This window comes from Panthera pardus, unplaced genomic scaffold, assembly GCF_024362965.1.
Source record: "Panthera pardus isolate Hobbes unplaced genomic scaffold, ASM2436296v1 HiC_scaffold_12, whole genome shotgun sequence".
Lineage (NCBI taxonomy): Eukaryota > Metazoa > Chordata > Mammalia > Carnivora > Felidae > Panthera > Panthera pardus.
The window spans coordinates 1116501-1140455 of NW_026526677.1; the positions used below are offsets into that span (position 1 = coordinate 1116501).

A 23955-nucleotide genomic window follows, 5' to 3' on the forward strand; every position below is an offset into this window, starting at 1 on the left:
CAGACTGAGAAAAGCACGCAGACACCCCGGACCGAGCGTCCACGCCACGTGCGCCAGGTGCCCCTGAGTGCTGTCTGAGCCACGGTGTGGCCACTGCTAAGAGTTCAGCGTTAACTCTTGCTACTCTGTGAAGTGAGTGCTCTTCCCCTAATCTGGCTGAGTCGTCACCTCTACTGTGAGGTCCTCCCAGACCCCCCCCCACCCCCCCGTGAGAATGGCTCGGCCTCCAGTCTGCCACAAGTGCACGCAGAGACTCAGTAGAGTCGGGGTCTTGCCTCTTGTCTTCTGTGGAGCCCACCTCAGCATTCGGCCCTCACCATGGCACGCACGTGGGCACCCGCGTGGTCCCTGCACGAGGCCAGGGACGGGCGCTGCTCCGGGTCTGAGCCAAACTTCTGGAGGAGAGCACCCACAACCTGGCCACGTTTCCAAATCTCACACCTTAATGTGACAGAAGGACAGCTTTGGGCAGCTAACGGGCTGGATCTCTGGTTTCTACTTGTAACTCGCCGGGGTCCTCCCTGTGCGGCACACTCGTGACCCGCTGTGGAAGAGGGGGGTGGAAAGCAGAGGTGCCCACGGAAGGTCGGATCGGTCACTCCGCGATGACCACCAGCAGTCACACCCTCACCCAAGAGGCCTGCTTAGTTTGGTTACAGCTAAAGACAGAACAGAAAAGCAAGAGGCACTCGCTTTGAGTTTTAAAAGTTATGACCCACTGAAGTCTCAGGCAAAGGTAAGATGATTACACTGAAGAAAACTGGATTTGAGTCTCGACTGTGACACGTTCTGGGCACGGACTCTGGCTGTGCTCCTAACCCCTGAGAGCACAGAACAGCCCATCTCTGGGGGTCAGGAAGGCCACTGCTGCTCACTGGCCCTCCTGGCCGCCCCCGCCCGCTCCCGGCCCCAGGCTCTCTCACACAGCAGGCCGCACCTGCTCTACCCAACGCCCGAAACAGACCTACTCTGACGCAGACATGCACTGCACTGGCTTTCTCTAAACCCTTCTGTAGGTCAGAAAAATAAATTTAAACAGCTCGCAAAAATGGCTTTTCTGGCAACACCCCTCCCCCCCCCCCCCCCCCCCCCCCCCCACACACACACAGCGGAGAGCCGTGGCCCACGTCAGGTCTCTGGACAAGGCCACTCATGGACAGGCTCCGGTCATCCTGCCTACGGCCAACAGGCAGGACACCCTACCAGGGGTGAAGCACCTGTCTGGCAGGCTCGGGAGGGGGCAAGGCAGGACTTCCATGGTCACAAACGTGGTTAACCACCAAGAGGGAGGTGGGTCACTGGTGGGCCCCCTGTCCTCATCCAGATCCTCCGGGGCCACTCTGTCAAGTGAGCGAGCTGCCTCCCACAAGCAGCAGGAAGTGCAGGCATTTAGGGAAGACTGGACTCCAAACAAAGTTCCCGACCAGATCCAGCTGGCCGCCCCATGCCCTGCCAGCGGCTGCCTGCCACCGGCACTTTAGCGGACGATTACCGCCAGTGCTCCGCAGGCTGAACCCTGGGATATGGACTGGGACGGTCAGACCACCCCCACTGGCCCGTCCCGTTCACCTGAGCACTTTGCCGACTGCCTGAAGCACCATTTTGCAGCTGAGTCCAGTTTTGGGGGGCTGGCTGAGCAGAGCTCGGTCTGTGGGGAGACTGCTGTGGTCTCCAAGCATGATGGGGCAGTGCAGACACGGGGAGGGAAAGCAGGAGCCGCGGCACTGGCACGGGACAGCCGCGCCCTCCTTGCTCTCTCCTCCCTCTCTCCCTCCCTCCCTCCCTCCCTCCCTCCCTCCCGGAGACCAGCCAATGAGGACACGCAGGGAGAGAAAGGAGGACTCTGGCCTGGTAGAAAGGAACAGCTGCTCCTTTTACAGGCGAAGGCTGGCCAAGTCTGGTTAAGTGAGGGGAGTGTCTCGATGGCCTTTTCAAAGTGGCGCCTTGCGGGCGCTGTGTGGGGCAAGGCCACTGCCGTGGGGAGGGGCACAGCCCTTGGGAGGACCCATCAGCGAGGCCCCAGGGTGGCACCACATGGCCCTTCAGACAGAGAGCAGGCAGAAGGTCTGCCCCATGTGCTCCTGGGGCCAACACACAGCCCCTGCCTGACCCAGCCCAGCTGAGACAAGAAACCGGTGGAGGCATGGCTTGGGGCAGGGGTGGGGGTGGGCGGACAGGCTGACTGCACACCTGCAGAGCATGGGCATGAGCCTGTGGCGCACCGACACTCCTACCAGCCTTGGAAAGATAAAGCTGGCTGGCTTCCAGGGCATCCAGGGCAGGCACTGAGCTCGCACTGGGCAGAGGCTGCTCCTGGAGGGCAGACCTGGATAGAAACATCCAGAACACCTTCCTAGGAGGGTGAAAGAAGCTGTGTGCCCAAGAACTTCTCTGTAGCTGTTGTATACGCAGGAGGCCACAAAGTACTGACAAATCAAACATCTGCTCAACCCTGGTTTCAGTTCCAACCACAGTGACAGTGACAGCCCTTCCCTGTGCCCACTGACAAGCCCCAGCCAGCACGGAGCACAGCCACAGGTCTGCCAGGCCCCTGCACCCATATGCCCAGGCTCAGCTCTGCCCTCCGCCCACCAAGGCCACATCCCACAAAGGGCCCTGCCGACCTTCTCATCTGTCCAAGTTCAACCCAGTGGCAACTCCAAAACCACCAAGAGGACAGCTCAGTGACAGCGAAAGGCAACCTCTGCCCGGGCACAGCTGAGGACACCGCCAGCAGAGCTCCAGTCACCTGTGAGGCAGGGCAAAAAAGGCCTCTCCTGCCCTGGCAGGATGGCGTCTCCACTGCCACCCTGGGAGTCAGCATGACCTCAGGCACCACACTCATTTGCTGTCTGTCCAGGGTAGGGATGCCGACAGGATGACCACGCAGCCCCGGGCAGGTGAGGTGTGGAGCCCCCGCGAAGGGATGACACCACCTGCTGGGTCGGGGCCCCAGCAGGCTGGGCAGCTGAAACCAGCTCGTCTTTCTCTATTCCCTGCCCTGTGTTAGAACTGGTCATTTCTCCAAGAAGCCTTGGTCCCTTCCAATGGAGAAAACAAAAACCCGAGATCTGGCTCTTGGGTGGTCCTTTTCTATCCTAGGTCCTCTCCGCTGACAGATCAAAGTGTGTGTGCTCACCTGCACACGTCTGTGTGCGTATTATGCTACACACGTGTTCATCCCGATGCCTCCAACTCTCATCTGTCACCCGTGCGTCACTCCAGCCTCCTCCCTGGCTTGTCTATAAGCCCCCCTCCAACAGTGAGACAACTCTGAGCAGCCACAAGGTTATGAATCACTCTGTCAAAACCACAGCAGAAGGAGCTCCGTGCTCTGAAGGCAGCAAAGGGAACAGCCCGGCATCCCTGTTGAAGGTGCAGGAAAGCTCCGGGGCGCTGGGGAGGCTCAGCTGGCTGAGCATCTGGCTCTTGGTTTCGGCTCAGGTCATGCTCTCACGGTTCGTGGGTTCGAGTCCCACATCAGCTCTACGCTGGCAGCATGGAGACTGCTTGGGATTCTCTCTCCCTGTCTCTGCCCCTGCCTGACTCGCATTGTCTGTCTGTCTGTCTGTCTCTCTCTCTCTCTCTCTGTAAATAAATAAATAAATAAATGCAAATGGGAAAAGCTTCATGGTTGAGTCCAATGAAAACAAGAAAATAAGAGAGAATAAGAAGCCTCCTGATGACAACCAGAACACCCCAGAAACACACACGCACAAAACAGCTGAAAACCGTAACCCAACAAATTAGACAACCTCAGAAATAAAGTGACTCAAAAAAAGGTAAGATGAGAGAGGCAAAAGAACTCAGAATAAGAACCAGAAATCAGAGCTTCTGACATGCAGTGTAAAGGAGAAGGAGCACAAAGCCAACAAGGCTGGAAGTGCAGGACGGGAAGTTTTTTAAATAAAAGACGAGTGAAGACACTCTCCCTTCCGTGGCAGCAGGGCTGGCCAGGTGCTGGGCTGGCCTCCTCGACGGCCACCAGCTACAAACTGGGTGAAATACACAAAGCAGCTGGTTTCGGATGCCGGACAACATGCCATGCTGGCAGCTGGCAGCTCAGGACGGTGCCCCTGAGAGCAGGGGACCCACGGGTGAGCAGACATCAGTTACCTGCTGGAGGCTGGAGCGCGGAAAGGCTAAGCCCACGCAGGCCCCGCAGTCTTGGACGGAGGCAAGGCTTGAAGGTGGGGCTGTTGGACTGCTGGAATGTGCAGGGTAGGGTACCAGAGGGGCTGGGCTGCCCAGAGAAGGGACTCCAGACAGAAGGACAGAGCCAGGTAAGCCTTTGGCCAAGCACTCGGCTGAGGGCATGCGGGGCCTGGCAAAGAGCAGCTATGGGGAGCCGCAAGCCAAAGGGGTGTTCTGGAAGGCTGCAAGGGCAGAAAACAGGCATCCTGCTCCCAAGCAGAGACAGAGGATGCTCCAGTGAGGCTCCATGGGGCCTCCACCCAAAGCCATGCCAGGAGCAAGGTTAGAGTAGCCTCGGAAGGAGGTTTCTCTAGACCTGCCCTAATAAAGCTTCACCAAGCCTCAAAAGGCTCCTGTTGAGCCCACAGCACATGAACCGCATACTGGAATACGCACAGCATTCTTTAAGGAAGAACAACAAAACCCAGCTCTAATAACACTAGCCACCACAATGTCTAACACACACACACATACACGCAGAGACAGGTGAGGAAGTAAAAAATGTAACCCATAACCGGGAAAAAGAAGAGTCAACAGAAACAGACCCAGACACAACAAAGAGGCATCATACATTCAATGATTCGAGGATTTACAGGAAAGGATGGACATAATGAGCACAAATATTAGGACTCTAATATTATACATTTAAAAAAAGAACAAACAGAAATTTCTAGAACTGAAAAATAGAATATCTAGAATGAAATTTTATGGGGGGGGGGGGGTGCCTGGGTGGCTCAGTTAAGCATCCTCTTGATTTCAGCTCAAGTTGTGATCTCATGGTCAGTTGTGAGATCAAGCCCTGCGTTGGGCTCTGCGCTGGCAGAATGGAGCTGCCTGGGATTCTCTCTCTCTCCTGCTCTCTCCACTCCTCCCCCACTCATGTTTATGCTCCCTCTCTCTCAAAAATAAAATAAAATAAAAAATCTTAAAAAACTTTTTTATGGGATAGACTTAACAACAAATTAAACAGTGGAAAAAAAAAGATTACGATAAAAATATAACTTATTAAAGTTTGTAGAATACAGGTAAAAAGCCAGGCTTAGGGAAAACTTATAAGTTTTAATAAGTTATAATATGTAAAGAGGTACATATTAAACCCAAAGCAAGTAGAAAGAAGGACATAACAATAATAGAAGTCTATGAAACAGAAAACAAGGAAAAAAAACCCCACAAAGGTAACTTTCAGAAGCTTAAGAAAATGGATCAATTCCTCAGCCAGACTGACCCTCAGCCAGACTGACCCAAAAAGGGGAGAGAGCGTGAGGGAGGGCGTGAGGGTGCAAACTGCCAGTGTTAGAGGTGAAATAGGTGTTGTTAAAGATCCCAGACACTGCGAGGACCAGGGACCGCAGTGAACAATTGTGTGCCAACAGAAATGAAACAGGCAAGTTCTTTACAAACACAAGTTACCCAAACTGACAGAAGAACAAATATAAGATTCGACTTTATGATTAAAAATTTGATTAAAAAATTCAAAAAACCTTTCTACAAGGAAATGCCAAAAGCAGATGGCTACGAGTGAATTCAACTAAATCCACAGAAGAAATAACACCATTCTTACACACACTTTCTCAGAAAATAGCTGAGGAAACACCTCCCAGCTAATTCAGCGAGGCCAAAATGGAAACATCACAAGAAAAATTACAGAGCAATATCCTCCTTGAACACAGATGCAAAACTCCCTAAGAAAATGTTAGCAAAATGAACCCAGCGATATGTAAAAGGAGTAACAGAGCATAACCAAGAGAGGTTCATCATCTAAGCTTAGCCGACATCTGAAAATCAATGTAATTCACCACATTAACAGATTAAAGGGGGGAAAAAGTGATCATCTCAATTACATGATCATTCTCACGTACAGGTAGAAACACTACACGGCAAAATGTTCACATAAACCCTCAGCAAACCAGGAACAGAAGGGGATGTTTTCAACTGGAAAAGGGCGCCTACGGAAATATCTAAATATGAAAATCAAATATCCAGCTGAAAAAGTCTAAACATCTTGCGGGTAAGATTGAGACCCAGGCAGCGATGTTCACTCAGTACTGCTACTCAGCACTGCGTGGATGGTCTCAGCTGGTGCAATGAGGCCAAACAAGAAATGAAAGGTATAGATATTAGCATGGAAAAGAACATCTTGCTTGGGAAATAAGATGGTTGTATATACACAAAGTTCTAGGAACCTGCAAAAAAAGTCTGCTACAGCTGAAAAATAAATTTAGCAACATCACACGATACAAGGTCAATATATAAAAATTCACTTTATTCCGATATACTAAGACCACACAAATGGAAATGCAAGTTAGAAAACTGTTATTTACAACAGAATCTGTAAAGTTTAGAAACAGATTTAACTAAAGTGTACAGAGCCTCTTGCTACCAAGCACAAAGCGTTGCTGAGAAAAATTAAACACATAAACAAACGAGAACATCTATCCTCAACCTAGATTAGAAGCCTCGATGCTGTTAGGATGTCAATTTTCCCACCTGAACACAGATTCAGCACAAGCCTATTACCATCCCAGCAGAATGTGTTTGTAGAAATTGACAGGGTGATTCTGAAACGTATATGGAAATGTAAAATGGCTTACAATAATGAAATCATTCTTGCAAGAAAAGGAGTCAAGTTGGGGGACTCACTAATTTCAAGACTTACTTTAAAGCCATAGTATTCAAGAAACTGTGTTACTAACAACATAAACAGATGTTAAAAAAAAGAATAAACATGGTCAATTGGACTTTAACAAAGATGTCAAGGCAATTGTATGGAAAAGGAAAGTCTTTTCAATAAACACTGCTGCAAAAAGTAAACAGCTATTAAAAAACAAAAACAAAAATCCTCAACCCCTACCTCACACCACAAACAACAGGCAACTCAGCACGAGCTGAAGAATGAAGTACGAAAGCAGAGTGACCACACTTCTAACAGAGAGCTCAGGAGGAGTTCTGTACCACAGTCAGAGCAGGCAAAAATGACTCAGGACACATGACGCATTAATGATAAAAGAAAAAGGTGATCACATTTCATCAAAATTTAATTACCCCCCCACCTCCCACCGCCAAACACACTCCTTCCACTCAAAACACCGTTAAGAACAGGCAAGCCACAGATTGGGAGAAAACATTCGCAAACGTGTATCTGGCAAAAGACTGCTATCCGGACCATACACAGCAGTGCTACAACTCAATAACAAGACAACCCAGGGCTTAAAAAGGGCAAAAGACCAGCACACTTAACAAAGGAAGCTGTCTGAGTAGCAAACACAAAAGAAAGTGCTCAGCATCACTGGTCAGTAGGGAAAGGCACGTTAGATCCATTCCCAATGAGATCCCACCAGGCTGGCTAAAATTAAACACACGAACACCACCCAGGGTCGATATGAAGGCAGAGCGACCAAAACTCTGATTCCCTGCTGGTGAGAACAGGACACAGCACAGCTCCTGGAGAAAACAGTCGGCAGTTCATCATAAAGTGAAATGTGTCATCTATGCTATGAACCGGTAAGTCCGTGCCTAAGTATTTATCCAAGAGAAACAAAACACACATCTACACAAAGGCACACAGAATGTTCACAGCGGCATTACTCGCAATAGCCAAACACCGGGTACAACCCCAAAGTCCATCAACAGGAGAACAGACTGATTATGGTAAATGCACATAATGAATACCACTCAGCAACCAAACACATCCACATGCTAAACCTCACAGGCATCACACTGGGAAAAAAATGCCAGGAAGAAAACACAGGTACCCTACAGTTCCATTTATGTGAAGTTCTAGAAACGGCGAAGTTAATCTTTGATGGAAATAAATCAGGATAGCGGTCGCGTCTTGGGAGGGGACGCAGCAGGGAAATGGTGAGAAGTGGCTGGGAAGCACAGGACGGAATCTTCTGGGTTTGAGGGTGTAACTGCAGGGGTATTCACATCTGCCAAGACTCACTTAACTGGACGCTTAAGACCTGTGCATGATACTGTCTATAATTGAGACACCAAATTTTAAAAACAACTAAAAATTTTTATAAAGGAAGACAGAAAAAGCATTTTAGTGAAAGCAGTGGGTAAACTTAAAAGAAAAAAGGCCTGGATCCACATAGTGAAGAGGCACATGTCAAACCAGAGCCACCCACACCAAGGTGTCATGGTCCCATCACCAGACTTACAACGTGGAAAGGCTCCTTCCACAGAAAGACCAGCTTACGTGCAGGGGAAACCGTATTTGCTTCAGACTCCAACAACAACGCTTTACGTCAGAAGGCCGTTGTTACAGACGGAATGTTGGTGTCGCCCCCAAATCCCTACACTGAGGCCCTACCTGCTGATGGGATGATGTCTGGACATGCGGCCTCTGGGAGGTGATCAGGGGTAGATGAGATGGTGAGGGTGGGCTCCACGATGGGATTAGTGCCCTTAGAAGGAGAGAAAGACATCTCCTCCCCCAGCCTCCCGACGCCCAAATCACCCGGGACCTCGATGTCAGACTCCAGAAGCGTGAGACTAAAGGTCTGCTGTCTGAGCCGCCCGCCTGTGGTGTTCTGTTCCGGCTGCCGGAGCCAAGACAGCTACGGTGCGCTCAAAGATGCACAAGGTGAGAAAACGTGAGCCAGAGACTTTATACCCATCCATCCAGTCTTTCAAGTGTGAGTTCTCAACCAGGGGCAATACTGCCCTGCGGAGCACCTGGTAATATCTGAAGATGTGGGTAGAGGACAGGGCTGCGGCTCCACACCCCACAGCCAACAGGGCCGCCTCTCTGCCCCCCGAGAATCACCCAGCCACACACGTCAACAGTGTGGAGGTGGACGAACCTGGGTGAAGGCTCCAGACAAGCTGCAAACGAGCTCGCGCCCCACGGCACCCACGAGGCCTCTCTGCACTTAGGTCACTGCTTCTCAAGCGGCTCCCAGACCGGCATCAGCAGCATCACCTGGGAGCCTGCCCGAAATGCCAGTTCTCAGGCCCACGCAGCCCAACCAGCCTGGACACTCTGCCGTGAAGCCAGCACGTGGGTGTGAACATGCTCTCCGGGAGACTGGGACGCAAGCGAAGTGCTGACAAGGACGTCCGGGGGGCGGCCCTGTGAGCACCGAGGGTATTCTATCTTGAGAACCAACACTGAGCCAACAACTGAACAGCAGACATCACTCCAAATCACGGGGTACACGAGGAAGCGGAGTGGGCAGAAGCTTCTAGCTAATACGACGTTTCTCACTTCTCACGTGAGGGGACCAAAGGGCAACAGCCAAAAGATGATAGGATAGGACTGGAGGCTTTATAAAGTAACTGCTAGAAAAACATCAATATTTCTAAACAATCTTCTTTTTTACTGTGACAAAACACACCTTAAAAAGCACCATCTCCACCGACTCTTAAGCGTGCAGCTCAGGGGCACTAAGCACGTTCATACAGTTGTGCGGCCGTCCCCACCCCACCCCCCCGTCTCCAGAACTTTCCATCTTCCCAAACGGAAGCTCTGTCCCCGTGAAACACGGACTCCCGGCCCCTGCCCCAGCCCCGGCGCCCACCGTCCACTCTCTGTCTCCGGGAATCTGGAGACTCCAGGGGCCTCGTGTGAGGGGATCACACGTGAGCATCACATCCCCCGGGTCCATCCACGTGGTGGCAGGTGTCAGAACGTCCCTCCTTGTCAGGACTGAGTGACAGTCCAGGGAGCGGACGGACTACGTCCATCCACTTGTCCGTCGGTGGACACGGGGTCGCTTCCGTGTTTCAGCTGCTGTGAACGTGGGTGTGCAAATACCCACTCGATTCCCTGCTCTCAGTTCTTTGGGTAAATACCTGGAAGAGGAACTAGGGGTCGCACGCTCGTTCCAGATGCAGTATTTGGAGGAACCGCCACGCTGTCCTCCGCGGCAGCTGCACCGGCTCACGTTCCCGCCGACAGGGCCCGAGGGTCCGTCCTCCGCTTCCTCGGCACACGTGTGGTCCCTGTTTTCTGTGTTCCTCTTGTTGGTGTGGTTGGCATGGGACGGGCACAAGGGTGTGGTATGGCGGAGAAAGGGCCTCGTGGTGTGGGGACACAGGTGGAGGTGAGGTCCTGAGCCTGGACCTGAAGTAGCCGTAAGAACTCGTGTGCTCCACACTCACGCTTTTCCTGCCTCTGTCCACTGAAAAGGCCAAGAAAACGTAACTGGCTCAGAAGCGGAAAGCACACCCGATGTCCAGACCGTGGCCTCTGCACGTGCGTGCCCCTGCAGTGGCCAGGTGGGCTCCTGCACACGGACTCCAGGGCTGCACCTTTCTGTCATGGCAACGGGCTGCAGCTGAGGTTGGTAGGGTCACTGTCACTGTGACTGTGGACGAGCCTGAAGAGATTCCTGGCCAAGGATGGGGCAATTTAAGTGTACAGGACGACAGCCCAATGGTCTGAAACGCAGAAGTGTTTAAACCTTTATCTAACGATACTTTTTACGAAAACACCTGGTCGTTTACCTTCGGAAATGGCAAAAACACAAATCTGCATGTTGAAAGACAGTCAATAAAAGGAAGGATTGAGTATTTATCCTGCTTCTCAAGCTGCCAAGTTAGTTGAAGAGGAGAAGGTTTTCTTTACAGAAGTATCCATCTAACCGGCCAGGAAGGATGCAGAGAGACAGCCTTTGTGCAACGCCTAACAAAGCAGCGATTCTGGGCGGCCGGTGGTCACGAGGGCCACACACCAGTCACAACAGCCAGAGTGCAAGCCTCCTGCTGGAAGCTCACCACCACTGACAGCGAGTCTGGCCCCCACATAAGAAGAACACGACCCAACTAGTGTCTCAGGAGAGCCGACAGCTTACGGGACACACAGAGGAACACGCTAGACTGGACCACAAGGACGGCTGGGTGACACCACGGGAGAAGCTGCCTGGTTTCATCAGCGTGACCGCAGGGGGAAGAAGAAGGAGCAGTGCCTGTGGGCTGAGGACTCGCTGAATAAAGTCTGTGGCCTGGTGAACAGCACTGTGCCAACATCACCCCCTTACACCCCAGTTGTGTGCAATGTCACCACTCGGGGCTGGCTGAAGTGGACACTGGATTCTCTGTGATGTTTTTGCAATTTTTTGTGAGTCTTCATTTCGAGATATAAAGTTAAAAAAGAGAAAGTTATAAAGCCTGTCAACCAACCACGATGCATGGACTTTCTTTGAATCCAAACACTAAAAAAAACAGTTGTAAGAAACTGGAGAAAACATGAACACAGACCGGATGTTTGATGCTACTACGGATTGCTGCTCTGACATGGTAACAAAATGTCCTCTGTGCAAGGAAAAGTGGCCCTACCCTTTGTGCGCACACGAAGACATTTACAGACCAAATGTCACGACGTCCAGAATTTGTTTCAGAACAGCTTGGGCAATGGGGTGAAGAAAAGAGAACGGCAAGATTAGGGTCACACTGGATGTAGGTTCAGAAAAGGAGCTTCGGACTCACGTGCCCGCTGAAGCCTCACCCTTAACGACACACTCCTATAAAATCCGGCCATGAATCTGGCCCCCAGCCGAGAGACGGGCCTCCCCGTGAACACCTGGTGGCAGCTCCCCTCTTTCAGTGCACTGAGGCTCCCTCGGAATGGCCAGCATGGCCCAGGCGTGGTCATGCCTGGTCAAGCCCCAGGCAGCAGGGCGTTATAACACGACACACACTGACGTTATTCATGGCCCGCGTGCGTGTAAACTGGCACTCTGAGAAGTCAGGTCCACGGTGATGTCCCCGGAAAAACCAACGGCAGCAGCCCACTTCGTCAGGTGGGGAGCAGGGCGGACCGGGGGCACACAGGCGCGTGGCAGGGGTGAGGGCGTTCACCAGGCTCTTCCGGGCATGGTCCACACTCAGCCAGGGGCACCATCAGCTTCCACAACAAATGGAAGTGAGAACCGTGCGGGGCGCATGCGTACTTGGAAAGCAAAGTCTGAGCGCAGCTAGTGGTGACTGGTGTGCCTCCTCCGGAACCGCCAGGCAAGGAGGGAGACGGCGCTCTGCTGCCGAGACCATGGCCCATTTCCTCACACCCAGGCCCACCTCCGCTCGGCCCGGGTGGGGATATGCACTCCTCCCAAGCTGCCCCTCTAACCTGCATGGGCGGCAGCTCAAGTCTTGCTCTTCTCGTGTGCAGCCAGGAGCTTCTGGAAACCCACCGTTCCCGACTTGCTCAGGGGCTCTGTGGGTGGTCCTGTGCCGGGGGGCGGGTGGGACCCCGGCTGCCCTGCCTGGCCCAGTGGTCACGGGGTGGCTGGCCGGGATGTGGCTGCAAACTCAGCAGGACCAGTCAGGAGCAGCTGGCACGCACCCCTAAACACACTGCACCGGGCTTGCCACGGAAGGAGCGGACGAAAACGTAAGGCCAAGGGCTGCCTTTCTCTGCCATCAAACAGCCCGTCGCTTTCATACGCTGAAGAAAGCAAGTCTGGGGAGATAAAAGTGATTTCAGACCTCACTCAGTTTTGCTACGTGTGCGCAGACTGAACTTCACAGGCACGTGAGGAGGGAGACGGCGTTACAGAGCAACCATGGGTGGCCGGTCTGAGCACGACCTCTAACCCGGAATGTCCTCAAAACAAAACTTCCAGTTGGGGCGTCCACTCTGGTCAAGGTGGGGTAACGGGGACCGGATTCTACCTACTGCTTCAAACAACAGGACACTGGATAAAGTATGCGACAGCTTTCAAGATCCTGGACACCAGACAACACGGCACAGTGACCCCGGGACGGGAGCAGACAAGGTAAGTCTGCATGCAGGGAGGGGCCCAGCAGACCCTGGGTTGAGGAGTCTCCACCGGGGGCTGGGGGCAGGGGACCCACAAGGACAGCGCTGCACAGATCTGCCGAGGGCCCCGCTGGCCGGGATGGGTGGGCGAGGGAACGAACTACTGAGGGTGGGGCGAGCCACCTGGGAAGGTTACAGGGAGCATCCTTGGGGCTCATGCAGGGAAAAGGGGCACCCTGGCCAGAGTGGAGAAACGACTCACGGCATCAGATGCCATACTCGAGGACTTCGGCATCAGCGGGAGGAGAATCGGCTCCACGTGAGACCCTGCCAGAATCCCAGCAAACAAAGAACACACACAAGAACTAAAAAGGTTCAATCATTTCCCAACAGAGTCCAAGAAACACAGCTCAAGAACAGCTAGAAACATACAAAGACATCCAGCACCAAAAAAGGCAGAGCGCATGTCGTCTTGTGTCCAGTTGGAAGCCTTCAAGGAAGGAGGAAAATGCAAGTCATTGTTAAGAGTCAAATGACTGATGGAAAAGGACCCCGAAATGGCCAGATGACAGAATGAGAAAACGTTAGAAGGTTGTCACAACGGAGTCCCGCCTGCTGCAGAAGCTGGAGGAAACACTGAGCACGTCACGGAGAGACAGGGAAGGTTTCTTTTAAGATCCCAATTGAATTTCTGGACACAGAAAGGATAACACGGGCGATGACAAGTACTCTGGGTAGGATTAGCGGCCAACCGAACACGGCCAGAGCAAAGAAGCAAAGATGCATGAACTTGAAGCTGCGACCACGGAGGCCATCCGAAATGAAACATGGGAAACAGACGATGACTCGAGGAGCGGGCCTCCTGCGAGCCCACGCCCCCCCTCCCCCCCAGGCAGCTGCTTGCGGACCCCTCTTAAAACACGTGTCTGACTAAGGGCTTGCATCCAGAACGCTTAATCGCCCCCTATGACTCAACAAGAACACAGACTCCGTAGAAAACGGGCAAAAGGTCTGAACAGTCGGCACTGAGAAGACCTGGAGGTCATGAGGTCATGAGGAAGCGCGGACCGCAACCGCGGGACCCCGCCTCCCTCCCTCACAAGGGCTCTCTGACCGACACTGCCGGCACCCAGTGCCGATGACGGGCTCGCTCTGGGGCTGTCACGCGCGGCTGGCACAAAGACAAGTGGCGTGGTGGCTGCAGAACACGGTCCGACAGTTTCTAAAGATGTTGAACGCACGTGTGTCGTACGACCCAGGCGACCCACCGAAGGGAACGCGCGTGTCTGTACAAAGAGCTGCACGCGTGTCCAGAGCACCTGCATCCGTGTCGGCCGACATGTGAAAACAGCCCCCGTGGCCGCCAGCGGGAAAGCGGACCACTAAGCTGGGGCCGGTCGGCACCACGGAGCCCCGCCCGACTGCAGACAGGAGACACCGGGCGCACGCGGCGTGTGGGGGCCTCACACTCTGCTGTCAGACTCCCTCCCGTAAACCGCCAGACTATTTCACTAACCCGTGACGACAGAGGCGTGCCAGCGGTCACCTGGGAGGGAGTGGGAGAGAAGTCACGTGGTGCCTTTTGGAGGTGACGGGTGGGCTCACTTCCCTGACTGGGGAGAGGGCTCCGAGGCTCGCGCACGCGCATGCTGACACCCGCAGGACCGGCCTCTCAACAGGCGCGGCGTGTGTCGAGAACCGCTTCCGGCTTCCGTGGCGCGTCCTTGCTCCGCCCGTCCCGAGGTCGCCTTAAGTTCCCCCTTCCAGCACGGCCCCTCCGGCATCCTCCCAGCCCCCACCCACACCCGTCCACCAGCGTGACATCGAGGCTCTATCTACCATCGGCGGGTCCACCCTGGCTGAAGCCCCCCGTCGCTCTCACTGCGGGACCGTGGTGGTTGACAAGTCTCCCTCCTCCCACCTGTGCCCGCCCTCAGTCCGCTCCCCTGTCCCGGGATGCTGCCTGCATGCTCACTCACCGGCACGTCCCGAAGCACCGTGTCGCCCCAGGAAAGGGCTGCTGCGGCAGAAGGGCGTCCGCGGGCCACGGCGCCTGCCCAGGGTTGGGTTTCTCAGGAGAAAAATGCACTGTCCATCTAAAGTAAGCGGACTCCAGCTGAAGGCAGCAGCAGGCCCAGGGCCGGGCAGTGTAAGTGCCCGCGTCTCCTGCTGTGGGTCAAGCACCGTGACGCGGATCCAGCCCCCCACCCCTGCATCCAGCCGGCAAACAGCTGCTCCCGCCTCTTCCAGGTGCTGTGCCAGGAGCCTGCCTCCTCCTCTCCCACCTCCTGCATGTTACTTCTGACCCCAGTGCCTTACAGGACTGGAGCGACAGGGCCCTGGCACCCCAAGTGCCCACCACACTGAGCCAACATCATCCCAGTGTCTCCCGCCACAGCAGCCGGACCCCAGCCAGGCACCTGCGCACGCTTACTGCCCAGGGCCGGACAGAGCCGGACAGAACAGTGACTCTGTCTACGAGCATGGCAGACGCCAGGAGGGAGTGAGGGTGCTGGGCGGGTGCCACTCCCCCGACAACACACAGCTATGGACGGAGCACCCATCCGGCCGGGCTGCACAGAACTGCGTTGTGACTCTACCCCACCCCCACCCCCGAGAACCGCCAGCTCAGGGGGCCAGGCTGTGTGCCACTTCCTCGGCGGTACACTCTGTACTTGGAGCGCACCTGGCACACTGAGGGCACAAAAAGAGCATGTGTTGACAGGTGCGTAGGCCAGCCAGGAGTTAAACGGGAAGAGAGGACGGAAAAACGTCTTTCTGTGCGGTCATTCTGGAGAAGCCCCGCGCGCCATCACGGCTCTGCCGTCTGGCCGCGGAAAACCCCAATCCCCGCCCCCCTGGCACACAGACACGTGCACACACGTTCTGCCTGCCACCAAGCTGAGGCCCCGCAGGCCACCACGGACACCGGTCCTCCACTGGACTGCCACAGGGAGAAGGCCTGACACCCAGCCCTGGGAGAGTCCAGGGGTAAGCGGCGGCCACCGGGGGCTCCGTGGATCCCTTAAACTGCAGAGTGACCTGGACAGGAAAGCATGTGCGCTCCTTGCCAATGTGGGGAAGATGGCTTCACCCTTCACCCCCAACTGACCCGCTGGCTCCTGGGGGCATCTGACTTTGAAAAGTGAACACCGGTAATCCTGCCCTCCTGGCACTCTCTCCGGAAGCCAACACCTATCACGGGCGGCGGACACGTGGCCAGGCCGAGGGCGCCCTGAGTGCCGAGCAGAGCGTGACGGCATGGTGGCCTTGGGCTTGCTGGGGTCCCCCCGACTCCCCTACACCCGCTATGCAGCCTCAGGCAGAGTGTTGCTCCGGAGAACGGGACCGCCTCTGCAGGGAGCCTGCGCAAGGAGCGTGCGTGGCTTACAGGTGGCGTGTGTGTGTTGTGAAAGAGAGAGGCGCTCTGCCCACACTCACAGGCTCTGCACATCCCTGCCCTTCACTCGACGCTCTGGGTGGGACAGGGAGCGAGCTCACCCAGCCCTGAGCACACACGAGCGTCCGACCCCGACAGGCTGTGAGGGAGGGTCCAGACGGGTGAGGCCCGAGGGATGAGGAAAAGAAGGGTCTGTGCAGGGAACAGCATACGCAGACCCCTGGGAAGGAGAGCTCCAGCCACCAGGAGAGCCGTGCAGGGTGGCTAAAGAGACAGGGCAGCGGGGCTGAGATCTGGACTGTGCCTGAGGCGTGTGGGAACCCCTGAAGGATCTGAGTGGGAGAGCGGTGATCAGAAGGCCTAACTTGTGTGGAGAAGGCAGGACGGCCAGTCTGGGCTGGAGTGGCACGGCTGGGCCGGGGTCATGGCGCCAGGACGAGAGAGGCAGAGGCTAACAGGGCTGCACCCGGCTGCCACAGTCGCCCAGACGTCCCGGATGAGCACCTGTGCTGGCACCGCCACCGCAGGTGACATCTGCTCATCACTGTGCAGAGGCATCAAACCCTCACCTTGGCCCAATGACCCTGACAGGAGCCCCGTCCCAAAGCTCCCCCGGACGCCGGCCAGCTGGGCAAGGTCCCCAAGCATGAGGGTGCTCGCAGCCAGCAGGGCCTGGGCACGGCCCAAAGGCGGGCGAGCCTCGCACCACAGTGCAGGACCCGTCTCCGACCACAGGTGCCCCGCGTACCTCCTCATACACAGATGATCGCACGGCTGGCTCGAACTCCCAGCCAGGCTGTGGGGCACGGAGCACACCAGAGCTGCCTCCCCACCGTCCTGCCGCTCTCTGCACCCAGGGGGAGGAGGCAGTGTCTGACAGGCCTGGCCGGCGAGGACCTGGCCAGCATGTAGGAGCCGTTCCTCATAAGCCTCGTGCCTGGAGGGAGCATTTTCTGGAAGAACCCAGAATAGCTGCTGCCGACTTCAGCTCCACAAGAAGGAAGCACCTGCTTACCAGACCTTTTGGACAGGAGGTTCTCCCTCCTTCCTGGTTATCCAAGAACCTTGTAGGAAAGGAGGCGCCTCCCAGGCAGAGACAGGGGCTGGGTATTTCAGAAAACGTTTCTGCCTTGGACTTTGGTTCTATGCCCCCCCAGGAGCCTCTGAGCAGGCAGATCCCAATGTCAAGGGCTGGAGGCATATAGACCAGGGCACAGAAAGGGGCTTGTGAGAAGGTAAACGGTGGGGGCTCATCCCCAGCGTCTCCTGGAGCACCAACTGGCCTAGGCCTGCCGGAAGGAGGGAGCAGAGTTCTGAGAAGAATTGGCCCCTGAGAGCAGCCCCTCTCACGTCCTCTCTGACATCCTCTTCTGGTGCTCCAGACCTGTGACCCTGCCTGCCTTATTGGTACAGAAGGCATGACACGATGGTCTGTTCAGGGCACACTGGCACCCTCTTTCAGAAGAAAACACAGAACCTTTATAGCACTGAAGAGAAGCTGGAGAGCCCCCAAACACCCACAGAGGCCTGGCAGGCAGGAGACGGAATCAGTATTTTCTAATCTATGACAGCTGGCGCGATGCCGGCTCCCAGAAGGAGCATCTCCACGCCAAAGCCCTACGGGCAGTGCCCCATGGGCATGACCTCAACGCGTCCTCCTGGCCCAGCGAGGCGACCAGATACTTCCATATCCATTTTACACCCAGGAAAACCAGCAATGAAGAAGATCCACACAAACCCTTTCATTACATCACACACGGCGGATTCCGCGTGCCACGTGCAAACTTCCAATCGAGAGGGCAAAGAAAGCTTTCCAGCAGCTCATCCACCCTCATCTATTGCTTTTCTCTACGTAAGACAAGCGTCTGGACTGGCCAGGCTGCACACGGACTCCTCCAGGAGCCACACGCCGCAAAGCAGAGAGTGCGTATCTATCTGCGTATTGTGTGCATGGGTGTGTGTGTTTGCGACTATGTGTATGTGTGTGTGTGCATGATTATATGTGGGGTGTGTATGTGTATTTGTGTGTTTATGTGGATGTGAGTTGTGTGTGTGTGAGCTGTATGTATGCACGTATGAGCTGTGTGTGTACACGTACATGAGTACATGTGTGTGCACGCACATGACCTCCAGGCAGCTGTGCTCCTTTCTTCCTAAGGCTCTCCCCCCGCCCACCCCAGCCCGTGACCCCCGACGCTGCTGGGCCGTGCTGGCCCCTGACCACGCCGAGTGCAGGAGCTCGGGCCCGAGCACAGGGGGCTGCTGTGCTCCTGCTCTCCCTCAATTCTCTCTCCCAACTGTTCACGTGCCGCTCCCTCACCAGTTCCCAGAGATGCCCCCCCATCCATGGTCGACCCCCCCGTTCCCTCACTCTCTGCTAGCGCACAGCACCCGGCACGCGGCTTGTTATGTCCCCCGTTGCCACGCCAGGGATTAGTGTCAGGCGTGCAGGGCATCGCCAGACCTGTTAACGGCCGTGTCCCTCACTCAGAACGCGTTGAGGGCCCGCGCACTTGCTGACTTCTCACACGAACTGTTTCATCGACTGTGCCCTCACCTCGGCACCTTCCCGGGGAGCTCTTAACGCAACTTTCAGAGTTCAGTGACCTGCCACTGGCGCTAGGACACGCTCCTGACAGCCTTCCAGCTGAGGTGAAGGGTCACTACCACGCTAACTTCATCCAACCTTCGTCTGCTCTCCTGGCACTTCTGTCAAACTGGCACGAGAAGCAACCAAATTTTCAGGACGCTGGATGAGCTCCAATGTCCGGGCAGACAAGGGACCTGGTGAGCAGGTTCCTGGCTGGAAGGCAGCACTGCCACGCAACAGCTAAAGTGTTTCCACCAGTGATTATCCAGGTCCCCAGAGGGTGCAAAGAACACTTTCGGACCACAGATCCATAAAGCCCAAAGGCACGGCCAGCGAGAGCCGGACATTCCGAGTTTCCAGGGATGTGGGCGCACAGTGGTGTCAAAACTCCTCTCTCCTCGCTTCCCAGCTTTGCGGCTTGCACACCTGCTGGCCCCAGGAAAGCACACAGAGACAGGTGCTCACGCCCAACCTGGCACCCTGCCCGCCTGACCCTGGCCCCCCAGGAGCTCGCGTGATACACAGAAAGGGGGGGCCTGCACCGGACTGGAAATTCTTCCAGGAAACAGCAGGAGCAAGACCTCAGTGTGGTACATAAACACGCCATCTGCCGAGGGCATGGCCCGTAGAACATGACGACGGATGAGCGGCACATCATCAAAAGGAAAGAGGGGTGCGTCTCAGAAAAGACAAGCCACAGACCGGAAGAGACATTTGCAAGTCACATAGTGGCACAGGGCTTCCATCCACAACAGATGAAGCACTCTCAAAACTCAACAATAATAAGACAATAAAAAGTGGGCAAGAGCTTTGAAAAGACGTGTCCCCAAAGGAGGAAAGGAGGGCTACAAAGCTGTGAGCAGCCGCTCAGCATCAGTCGGCAGGGAAACCACAAGTCAGCACCCCACCCCCCCAGGCTGGTGGGGTCCATGGTGACGACAAGGGCTGAAGAGGACACGGAGAAACCGAGAGCTGCTGGCGGAAAAGGAAGGGGTTGGCGCTTCACGAGAAAGCCGTCCTCTGAGGTCACGCGTGCACCTCCCGTGCGACCCAGAGTGTACCGCGTCTGCAGGAGAGACCAAGACGGGGCCGGGACGGTGCGCGGCAGCACTGCTCACAACCGCCAGCCCCCGGAAGCAACCCGAATGCCCAACCACGGCGGGAGGTTAAGCAAACAGTCTCACGCACGGAAGCCCGTGCATCTGTGCTCTCCCCATACGGGACGTCGTGATGAACTGTTTACTTAAGATGCAGAAACACAAAGACGACACGTGTTTGGGACACCTTGTCTGTACACCGGGCGGTGGCTACAGCATGTTCACCGGCCTTCTCCGTCCCTTTCTGCAAGACGACCACACAGGACGAGTGGCATCGCCCACGCTGTCGAAGATGAAAGGAAGGAAGGGAAGGTCCCACACACCCAGCTACCCGGGAGACATGGAGAGAAGCCACCAGCCCACAGCATCTGCTCCGTCCCCTATGGCTCCTCAGCCCCATCCCCCAGCGACCCCCACCCCCCTCCAGGCCACATTCAGGGGCCCAGCACCCCAAAAGAGCACGCATGGCCAGCTAGAGCCAATGCATCAGGCCTGTCCCCTGGAATGTAAAGAAACCTTCTGTTGCAGTGAGGTTGCCACTTTAGTGGAAACATCCTGGGAGGGACCTGAGGGATGCCACTTCTGTTATTTGGGACAGCCAATGCCGCAGCGGTCACCACCCACATGGGGTCAGAGAGAGAGAGAGAGAGAGAGAGAGAGAATGCTAGAGTCATCCCATGACTAAAACCAGGCTGGAGCGGAGCAGAGAGCACGCAGGGAACCCTCAGCAGCAGCAGGAGTCAGAGGACAGAGACGAGAGAGGAGGTGAGGTTTGGGCGGGGAGGTGGCAGCTGACTTTGGTGCAGGTTTTCTGTGGTGAGAGCCGCTGGAGTGGGGGCTGACACAGTCCCCTATGGCCAGAGGTCCCCACTCCACTCTGTCTAGGGCACAGAGGAGAGAGGCACAATCCCGTCCACAGTGGGCAGGTGCCCCTGCACACAAGCGGCCAGGACCTGCAATCCCGTCCACAGTGGGCAGGCGCCCCTGCACACAAGTGGCCAGGACCTGTGACGTGGCTCTGCATGCACCAGCCCAAGAGGCCCAAACTTGGCGCACCCTGAACTGGGTGGAAAGAGCCTTCATATGCTTCCCTGAGACCCTGCTGGGCCAACAGCCTTGTACACACAAGAGGGGAAGGACACAAAAGAACAAGTCACTATAACCTCTGAGTTCTGGGGCTCGGCGCCCCCACCCCATTCCCCTTGCCTGTGCCACCAGGGGTGGCACCTGCGTGCAAGCCCAGTGCTGGCAGACCCCTCAGAACACTGCGATTGCCCTCCAGGTGTCTGGACGTCATTCTACAGAGGTCGACACCGAGGCAGGCAGGGAGAGCAGCCCAGATACGATACTGGAAGTCTGCTCCAGAGTCTTTGTTCTTAAACACCCCACCCCCCAAGAGGGGACGGGCACCTCTAGAAAGGAAAGCAACTTGTTTCCATGCTGGTCCAGAGCTCATCTGTCCTGAGCAGAAAGCAGGCCCCGGGCAGCCTGGCCACAAGCAGCCATGCAGCGGACTCAGGAGGCAAGTCGGCTCCAACTTCCCAGGGCGAGCATCTCTGCTTCTCTCTCCGCCCTGGCAGCAGAGGCAGGAACCAGAGAGAGAAAGAGAGCCCCAAACCCACCCCTGCACCACCACGTCACGCCAAACACACCATACCGTCTCCTTTGCACCCTGGCCCAGGGAAAGCAGGAGCAGTGACAGCCCGGCCCCCTTCCGAGGCTCACCCTGGTACTAGCATCCGAGTGGGGGCCAAGTCTGCTATGACAAGGCAAGAATGTAGACGCGGGGGTTGGAGGAGAGCTAGGGCTGGGCCCGGGTCCGCGACCAAGCGGGGCCCACCCTGCATTCCTCACACACTTGCCCAGCACCTCTGTGAACCAGGCCGAGGCGGTCAGGGGAGAACCCCTAGGTGGCGGGCGAGGAAGGCCTGCAGGGATGAGGCAGGCGGTCAAGTGCCTTCCTGGAACCCAGTACCAGAGAAGCCATGGGTCCCAGGGAGCAGGTCTGAGGTCAGGCTGAAAGAGCCGCCTCGATGGGAGAGGAGGCAGGCTGTATGCCACACAGGGCCGGGCGCCAGGATATTAGCACACATGCAGAAAGCAGAGAAATGCACCACCACGCCACCAAAATCGTTCCGTTCCAACTTCAAGTCAAGCCAAACTCCAAACAATGGAAGTGGCTGTTGAAGCCTGCCTAGTCATCCCGCCTGGCCCCCGGCCACCGCTGACCACAGAGGGCAGGGGCGTCCAGGCCGCACGGCAGCCCCCTCTGGCCAGTCTTCCCTCCTGACCCCCACACTGGCATCGGCCAAGACAAGCGCCCACTGGCCTGGGCAGAAGCAAGGCGGCCTGCTCGTGGCAGGCTGGCTGAGACTCACGGACTCCACAGCACCCCTTTGTTTAGTGCAGCAAAGCCCATGTGCCCCAGCCCTCCCTTGCCCATCTCGGGGCCCAGGTGAGTGCCAGCCGTGGCAGTTACAAACAAGGGGCGGGTGCACCGGCGCTAACTCCTCCGGGCGAGGTCGTGGTCAGGAAGGCCAGTCTGCTCAAGGCAGGGGACGGGTGACCGCCTCTCTTCACCCCCCCCCCCGCCCCCGCCAGGCTTCAGAAGCCCAGCAGGCAAGGAGCCCACAATGCCTAATAGGGCGATGTGGGTCCTGCCAAGCTGCCCCGCCCTCCCCACTGGTATAAAAGCCTAGGCTGCAAAATTTAGCCCAGACTCAGACCAGGAAGGAGGGGAGCACAGCCCAGTGAGACGCCGCCTGTGCCCAGCCCCTCCCAGTGCCCTTACTTCCTGTATGACCCCACCACGGGCAGATACTTCAGCACAAACACTGGCGAGCTTTCTTTTTCCCCCCAAAACACTGAACTCGAAGCAAGAAACAGCCTTTCATTAGAAAAATGCCAAAGGGAAATAGATGAACGTCTCTATGTCATGGAAGGGTGGAGGGAAGCTTCCAGAGAAGGCTGTACTCCCGAGAGAGGCATAGATCAGGGAGCCCAAGGGGGGTGGAGACAACCTGTCCCCCATAGCACCCCCCCGGTTGCTTGCCCCTGTTAGTCCGCTCAGCCACGGGACCAGGCTGTCCCTCGCAGCCCCGCGCAATACAGCCCAGGAGCATCGCAGGTCTGGGGAGGGTGCGGGGTGCCAGGAAGCACCGCGCTGGCCCAGCAGCTCCATGCACCAAAGCCAGGAGCACCCGAGTTACCCTGTTAAAAAGGGCATAAGGGTCAGAAACCCCCAGAACTCCATCCTCATGAGAGCTCTGCCAGCAGCAGGCCTGTGGCTGGGCACCGTCCACTTCGTGCCGTGGCTGTGGGGCCCCGGGGAGCCGGTCCCTGGTTGCAGCATTAAGGGAAGGCTGAGGCCGTGCTGGCAGAAGGGTCCCGGGTCCCCTCCCCCACACGCTGCTCCCCCACAGCACATTCCCCTCTAATTGAAAGTGCTGTTTTCTTCTCTGACATGAGGAGGAGGGCAGCAGGTATGGGAGTTCAGCAGTGTGAAGAAGCCAGAATCTGACATGCCAAGGCCCATACTTCAGATTCCTCGGGGGGAGGCCCAGAGAAGCCGCGGGGAGCAGACACTCAGCACAGCACTCTGGCCTGGGGACAGAGGGTCCAGACAGGAACCTGGCCTCCCACCCTGATGCCTCCCGGGCACGGAAACTGCTCGAGGCCCCCATGGCCACCTGCTGGCCCCAGGCCACAGTCCTCAGAGGGCTCCTTCTAAAACCCAGACCTGTTCATCTCACTTCTTAGCTCAAATCTGCCCAGGGCCCCCATTGGCTGTGAAGGCTCATGGGCTCTCAAGGGTCTTGGAGGCCCCACGAGATGTGTGCCCCTGCCCAACGCCCAGCAGGCCAGCCTGGCCCCAGGGACAGAACCTTGTCTTGCTGTGTTCTCAGCCCCAGTAAGCCTCAGATCCTCCCTTGCTCCTACAAGTCTTGGCACAAATGTCACTTGAGAC

General features: G+C 56.3%; 1 protein-coding gene across 2 annotated transcripts in view; it reads right to left on the reverse strand.

The window, feature by feature from the left end:
- The window catches only part of MOB2 (MOB kinase activator 2), a 74546-nt gene that overhangs the window by 14735 nt on the left and 35856 nt on the right, over window positions 1-23955 (reverse strand). Inside the window, exon 1 of one of the 2 annotated variants that reach the window (XM_019437023.2) lies at window positions 1570-1707. The exons of the other annotated variant lie outside the window; for it this stretch is intronic. Within the exon in view, the coding sequence (XP_019292568.2) occupies window positions 1570-1679 (110 nt within the window). The 5' untranslated portion in view covers window positions 1680-1707. Of the gene's footprint in view, window positions 1-1569; window positions 1708-23955 lie in introns of those variants that run through there. 2 annotated transcript variants of the gene reach the window in all.